Below are 8,060 nucleotides of genomic sequence, written 5' to 3' on the forward strand. Positions count from 1 at the left end.
CGCAGGTGACTGGACAGCACATAACAACAAACAACAATTCACACTTCAGCATAAACTCTAATTCCTTGCTAGAATCTAAATCTCCCCAGGATACTGAACCTGTCCTACTCTCTGAGATGGTATCTCAGTCTTAGCAGAGGAAGGCCTAGGCCTTTTGTGACTTGAGGCCCTCACTCCTGAGCAATCCCCTTGGAACAGATCCTCCATGGAAACTTATCTGTTAATTAGCAGTATTTTCCTCTAACCAAAGCCCTGCTAAATCATTTAAGTGTAAACAAAGCTTTTGCACCCTGAATTCTATATTATTTGCTAAGAAGCTGAAATTCCACTGAGTAAATTAAGAATTTAGAATAAATTCAGTTGGTTTTGTTTTTAAGAATCAAGAGTTGTGATTTCCTTTAACACTACTAGATTTTAAGACAAGGCTAATTTCACTCAGTTAAAAATTACCCTGTATTCTTACCATATAGATTTGAATAATAGAGTTTCTTAATAATCAGAATTTAGAAACTAAGAAGAAATTTATGGTCGTTACCTCCTCCAAATAAATTTTTACATTGTCTGTCAACTGAATGGCATTTTCCCTTAAAACAGTAACCTTCATTTGATGCACAAGGAGATCCATCCCGTGCATAGGTGTCAGGCATACATTCACCACTTGTCCCAGGACAGAATTCAGGAAAATCACAATCGTCATATGACTTCCTACAAAGTTCACCAGCTGGCATTATCTATGAGGTAAAAGAATAAAAGAACAAACATCAGTGATACTTGTTTTATGGTTTGTTTCAGTTTTCTGTTTTTTCTAAATGGCTAACAGTAGTAAAAAAAATAAGTTGCATTGTTAACATAAGAGAAATATAATTAATTAGATTTACTGTGTAAAAAGGAGCAGATAATGTTTTACAGAAAACTAGATACAAAAAAATAAGTATATGGACATAAGATAGAGAAATTAGGGCTAAGGATTAATATTGAAATTACTTGTAACTTATCTATGGCTATGATGTATTAGGCAGCCTCTAGTTTATCTTATTCCTTTACACAGGCATCAATGGTTATTTAAAACAGCAATAGAAATCCACATCATATTTAACAAAAAAATATATATATGTATATGACTTTTTAAAAAACAGAAGAAAGTTATTGCATGCACCACAATGTAAATAACTCAAGACCTAACTTTATAAATTCATAGCTCTGATCTCTACAGCTGCTATTCTTCGGGTTGTTGCTTCCAGGTTTCCTTGCTGTATTATTATTTTTGCCAAGAAATATTTTAATACCACCTCTGCTACCTTTACTGGACACCTCAGTTCATCTTGACTGTCATCATTATCAAATCCATAGAACAAAGTTCTAGCCTTTAAAGGTCTTGATAACATAGAGTTTAATAATAATCATAATCCTTACACTCATTACACTAGTCTCAGTACTCACCTCCCCCCAATTAATTCAGACCTATGGCGTGAGCTCCCTCCCTTGTTGTTGCATGGGATAGCAATGTCTACGCTGCAGAGGAGAATCTGTGTTACACAGGGCAATGATGGGCAAGTTAACCTAAGATGCTTCTGTCAGAGGCTGGTGGACGCCCTGGGGTCAGTAACCACCAGAAGATGAAGGGTGACTGGATCTAGTTAGTGAGATTCCAGGAATGAAACACCCAGAAATAGCAGTGGCCCAAGTAGCAACAACAAACTTCAGAACAGCTCTCTGGCCAGTATTTCTGGAGGATATGACACTGACATCAGCTGGACTTTCAATGGCAAAAATGGCATGAGCAGCCAAGAGAAGCTTTTCCAAGGTCCTCTTCAGGCTTATGATGTAGATGCCATCACTTTTCCTTCTGTGGTTGTACTGTTCCATTTGGAAGTCAAGGTTGTTGCTGCCCAAATGTGTTGCTGCCCAAATGTGTTCCTGCTGCAAGGAATTTGAGGACATCCTCTTCCTTCATCTGCAGGATATTTCTGGACATTGTGGAAGTTTCCCCTTTAAGTTATGACAGGAACCAGGACAATGCTGTATGGACCCTTGTGTGGGTAGCGCAGAAAGCATCATTGCCTCTTGATCATTGGTTTCTCCTTGAAATTTTTATGTGTCAGCCAACTCTTTTTGGTACAGTGACTCTGTATATTCCTTCTATCTTCTTTTAATGCTTCCTGGATCATTCAATATTTTACCTATAGCATCCTTAAGTATTGCAACTCAAAGCCTGAATTTGTTCCTTAGTTCCTTCAGCTTAAGAAATGCAGAACAAGTTCTAACTCCAGTTTATTGAACATTCATTATAATTCTTTGTTTTGTATCCCTGAGCTTCCCTTTGAAATCTTCTATTCCACTCCCTAACTACTTGATTTCTTCCCTTTGCTTTGGATTCTCAACACTCTAGTACAATATTCAGAGTCTCTTCTGACATCCATTTTGGTTTTTCTTCTTCCTCCTCCTTTGTAATGACATTTTGCATCCTTCGTGGATAACATTCTTGATATCCTTCCACAGGTCATCTGACATTCATTCCTTAGTGTGCAAGACCTCATCAACCTCTTCCTGAGTTAGTTTTTAAATTCAGGTGGGACAGAGTGAAGATCAAAATTTTATTCCTGTGGATTTGATTTGACCTCTTTAGCTTTAATTTGAACTTGTATATTAGTCATTGATGGTCTGTTCCACAAGCAACACCTATCCTAGTTTTCACTGCTGATACTGAACTTCTTCAACAATTCCTTCCACAGATGTAATCAATCTGATTCCCATGCACCCCATCAGGTGAAGTCCATGTGTATAGCCTGCATTCATTTTTCTTATAAAAGGTATTTTCTATGAATAAGTCATTGTGCAGAATTCTGTCATTCTTTCTCTAGGCTCATTTCTGTCACCAAGTCCATATTTTTCAACTATTTATCCTTCTTCCTGGTTCCCAACTTTTACATTCCAGTCACCAATTATTATTAATGCTTCTTGCATGTTTGATCAATTTCTGACTGCAAAAGTTGGTAGAAATCATCTATTTCCCCCTATTTGGCTCTGGTTGTTGTTGAATAATTTGAAAAAGTAAAAATTAGCCTATTTTAAGAGTATGCTTCAGTGATTTTAAAGTAGTACTTCAGTAAGTTACTAAATCAATACCACTACCTAAGTTTAAAATATTTCCATTACTACATAATAAGATCCATCATACTCATTTAAAAGTTGATATATATCCTTATGTCTGGCCCTCAGTTTCCACAGATACTTCAATTTGGCAGTTATATAATGATATCGTTAGTCTCAAAAACTTGTCATGTTGTTGTTAGAGGCAGCTGATTCAAGAACAACTCATAGCAACTCTATGAACAATAGATCTGAACCTGTCCTATCATGTACCATCCTCACCATCTCCAAGACACTTGAACCCTCTGCTACTGTCACCATGTCAACTCATCTCTTTGAGGATCTCTCTCCTTTACTGACCTAAGTATCGTGAAACTCATTTTTTTTACTGCTTTAGGTTTGCCATAAATATTGCCCTGCCCCTAACAGAGACTATGGCATTCATTGGTAATCTACTTTGGGCCTATGCATCTCCTTATTCTAAATATAAGTGCTGTTATATTGTCATTGTTGTTGTTATGGTGGTGGTGGTGGTGGTTATGCTTGTGGTTAGATGCTTTGAGTCAAGTATAACTAATAATAACCTATGAGCAACTGATTAAAACCCTGTCCTGTTCTGTGCCATCCTCATCATTTTTACATACTCAAGCCCATTATAGCAGTCATTGTGTCAATCCATTTTATTGAGGGTCTTCTTTCCCTGACCTTTAACCTTTCCAAGCATAATGTTCCTCTCCAAGTAACAATCTCTCCTAATAATATGTTCAAAGTATGTAAGACAAAGCTTCATCATTTTTGCCTCAAGAAGCTCTCTGGCTGTACTTTCTTCAAGACATCTGTTTGTTCTTTTGGCAATCCATGCAATATTCAGTACTCTTTTCCAACAATACAGCTCAAAGGCATCAATTCTTCAATCAAACTTAGTCCTTGTTCAGTTTTCAAATGCATAGCAAGCAACTGAAAAGACCATGGCTTGAATCAGGTGTAACTTAGTCTTCATGTAGAAATCATTACTTCTCAATAATTTGGCATTACTGACTGCTTCCTTTGCCAAAATAATATGTCTCTGATCTCTTGACTGCTGGCACCAAGGGTGTTGCTTATGGATCCAAGATAGATAAAGTTGTTGACATGTTCAATCTTTTCTCCATCTATAATAATGGTGCCTATAGGTCCTGTGGTGAGAATTTTTGTTTCCTTGATATTTAGATATAATACACATTGAAGGCTGCAATCTTTGAGCTTCTGCAACAAGTGCTTTAAATTTTCCTTATTTTCAGCAAGCAAGGTTGTGTTGTCTACATAATGCAAGTTGCTGATGGATCTTACTCAGATCCTGATGTCACATTCTTCTTCATAGAGTTAGCTTCCCCAGTGAATTTGCTGAATCTGAAATTTTCAGGAAGTACCATATGTTCGTTATGGATTGAAGCTCAACTGCAGGAAGATGAAGACTCTCACCACTGTGCCAACTGGAAACACCATGAGAGATGGAGAAGAGATTGAGATTGTTAAAAATTACAGCTTGTTTGGGTGCACAATCAACATTCTTGGCACCAGTAGTCAAGAAATCAAAAGACAGGCTGCACAGAAAATCTGCTGTCAGGGACCCCTCAAGAGTACTAAGAAGCAACATTGTCAGTCTAGAGACTAAGGTATGCCTGATCCAGGCTATGGTCTTCATATTTCTTGCAATGCATCAGAGAGCTGGACATGACTAAGAATGAGACTAAGAATAAGAATTGATGCCTTTGAGTTGTGGTGCTGGAGAAGAGTCTTGAATATACCATGGACCATCAAGAAAGCAAGTATGTCTGTCTTCAAGAGGGTGAAACTAAGTTATTCATTGATGGCTAGGATTTTGAAGCGCCATCTCACATACACTGGGCACATGGCCAAGGAGGGATCAGTTCTTGGAGAAGGACATCATGCTCAGAAGGGTGGAGAGACAGTGCAGGAGAGGAAGACTCCAGATGAGATGGATTGATATGGTAACTAGGGCAATGGGGGTAGATGTGTCAGAGTCAGTGAGACTGGCTCAGGACAGACAGGCTTCAGAGCTGTTGTACATAGGATCACTATGAGTTGTAGACAACTAGAGGGCACTTAAAAACAAGAACAACTATATGATCAAAAGCCAATGATAATTAAGAAAAAAGTTCAAATTGTACCAAAAATAACCAATGGTAAGAAATAAAAACCCAGTTTGTGCCTGGAAATTTGGAAGAAAGCTATCTGATCAATTGACTGAAAGATATCTGTGTTTGTTCCCATTCTCAAGAAAAGTAATCCAACAGAACTTGGAAATTAACAAACAATACTGTTAATATCACATGCAAGCAAAATATTGCTGAAGATCATCCAAAAATTGCTTGAATAGTACATCGGCAGAGAATTGACAGATGTTCAAGCTGAGTGTAGAAGATGTCAAGGTAACAGGAATATCATTGCTGATGTCACTCATGCTTCCAATTAGCCATGAACAAAAAGTTTCAGTTACTCCACATCCTCTCTCTAGTTTGCTATATTCTGTTTTGACTTTATAAAGTCATTGTAGTGGAAATAAAATGATACCTCATTGTGATTTGTGGTAAAAATTCAGTTGCCAACCCAAAGCTTCACATCTCACCAGCTGCTCCACAGGAGAAAGATAGACGATCTCTTCCTATGTTATTTAGTGCCTCTGAATTCCTACTGGAGGGCAGCTATGAGTTGGCTCCAGCTTGATAATACGTAACCATAACTATAATTACCAGTTTAAGCATCTTTTTGTTTTGCTTAGAAAATAGTATTTGTTAAGTGCTGTCTACTCAAATATGACTCATAGAGACCTAAAGAGCAACAGATCTGAACTAGACCATAGCATATTCAGTACTCTTCTCCAACTCCATATCAAAGATATAGATTCTTATTATACCATCTTTATTTATTGTTCAGCTCTCACATGCATAGCAAGTGACTACAAAAAGTTAATTTTTTATGTTTTTCTTTTTTATTTTTCCACTAGTTTATTTACAAAATTAAAACACAAATTTGAACAAACTCTTTCAATTTCCCTCACTGCTTCACCCATCAAATTGTACAGCCCAATGATTAGTCCCCCTTCCCCTTGCACATCCACATCCCTCTGCTTCCAGCCTCTCCCACCACTCCTGGATCCTTATACTCATTCTACAATAACTGTCTTATACAATATTTATTTTTATGGGACTGAGTTATTTCACTCAGTAAAATGCTCTTCAGTCACCCCCAAGTTGGGTAATAATTTACAAGTTATTGCTTCTGCATGCTGTATAGTATTCCATTGTGTGAATGTACCATAATTTCTCAATCCATTCGTTTGTGGTTGGACATCTGGACTGTTTCCATGTTCTTGTGATGCTGAATAATGTTACTATGAACTTTGGTGTACAAATATCCATTTGTGCCTCAGTTCTCATATTCTCAGGGTATATTCCAAATAGTGGAATAGCTGGAATTTCTATGTTCACATTTTGAAGAAGCACAAGACTGCCTTCCAGAATGGTTGCACAATTTTACAATTCCACCAACAATGTAAAAGAGTTCCTTTCTCGCCACATCCTCTTCAAATGTTTTTTTCCCCAGTCTTGGATGATATTTTTAATGTCATATCTCATCTGATCTTTGATCACTGGTGTTCAATGCCTCAAAGCTAGTCTTGAGATGATTTATAAATTCAGATGGGATTGACTCAGGGTCTTAATTTGGCGTTTATGGACTTGTTCTCATTTGCTTCAGCCTTAATTTGAACCTGCACTTGAGTAATAGATTGTGTGCTCTATAATCAGGACATGATCTGGTTCTGACAGCTGAAATGAAGTTTCTTGAATACTCTCTCCAGAGATGTAGTCCATCTGATAGCTGTACAGTCCACCTGGTGAGATCCATGTATAATGTATCCATGTATTATATATAAAATCTATTTTGTTTCTTAAAAAAGGCATTTGCGATGAATAGACCATTGTAAATACAATATTCAATCATTCAGTCTTCAGCCTCATTTATGTCACTTACTCTGTATTTTCTGACTACCATTCCCTTCTTCACTCATAGAATAAATGGTAGTCAGACATCACAGACTTGGTAGTTGACTTGATGGCACATAAAAAGAGCAACAATTCTTTTTTCTTTGTATCCAACTTTTTGCATTCCAACTATTATTAATGCATATCTTGATTGCATGTTTTGTCAAGTTTGGGTTGTAAAAGCTGTTACAATCCCTCAGTTTCCTTATCTTTCACTTTAACTCTTTGTGTATATATTTGAATAACAGCTGAATTAGCAGGACTTCCTTATACAGTCGGATACTATGCTATCACATAGAGCATTGTACTTCAGGATATACCTTACAGAGGTATCTTGCAATATCATTCTTACTCAATTTTTCCATTTCCAGCAAAGTAGTTTGTATAATTGTCAGATTCATAGTGGCAAAAACTATCACATTTTACTAATGCATTGAATATCAATCTTTATGCACTCTTGATTTTTTACACCTTTCCATTTTCCTATATTATTCCTTTTCCAATTATTAATGGTCATTCCCTGAAGATTCTCCTTTGTCTTTGAATGATTCCTATTTGAACTCTAACTTCTAATACTTATCTATCCATGTTCATCTATTGTTGTTGTTGTTGTTGTTATGTGCCATCCAGTCGTTTGCGACTCATAGCGACCCTATGCACAACAACCCTAAACCCTGCTCCATCCTGTGCCAACCACACTGCCTCTGACACACTCATCCCGATTACCCCAGTCACTGAATCAATCCATCTCATAGAGGGTCTTCCAACTCCTGCGCCGTCCCTCCACCCTCCCAAGCATGATGTCCCTCTCCAAGGACCCGTCCTTCCTGGCAACATGTCCAAAGTATGTCAGATGAAGCCCCAGAATCCTTGCCTCCAAGGAGTAGCTTGGTTTAATCCTCTCCAAGATGAATCTGTTTGTTT

The 8,060-nt window shown here is 37.4% G+C and overlaps 1 protein-coding gene across 1 annotated transcript in view; it reads right to left on the reverse strand.

Annotated features, from left to right (window-relative positions):
- Positions 1 to 8,060, reverse strand: part of LOC102847298 (disintegrin and metalloproteinase domain-containing protein 5-like) — a 106,070-nt gene that overhangs the window by 44,170 nt on the left and 53,840 nt on the right. Inside the window, exon 5 of the mRNA XM_006900305.1 lies at positions 536 to 731. Within this exon, the coding sequence (XP_006900367.1) occupies positions 536 to 731 (196 nt within the window). The remainder of the gene's footprint in view (positions 1 to 535; positions 732 to 8,060) is intronic.

The sequence above is a fragment of the Elephantulus edwardii genome, unplaced genomic scaffold, assembly GCF_000299155.1.
Source record: "Elephantulus edwardii isolate Elephantulus edwardi_28Jun2011 unplaced genomic scaffold, EleEdw1.0 scaffold00279, whole genome shotgun sequence".
Lineage (NCBI taxonomy): Eukaryota > Metazoa > Chordata > Mammalia > Macroscelidea > Macroscelididae > Elephantulus > Elephantulus edwardii.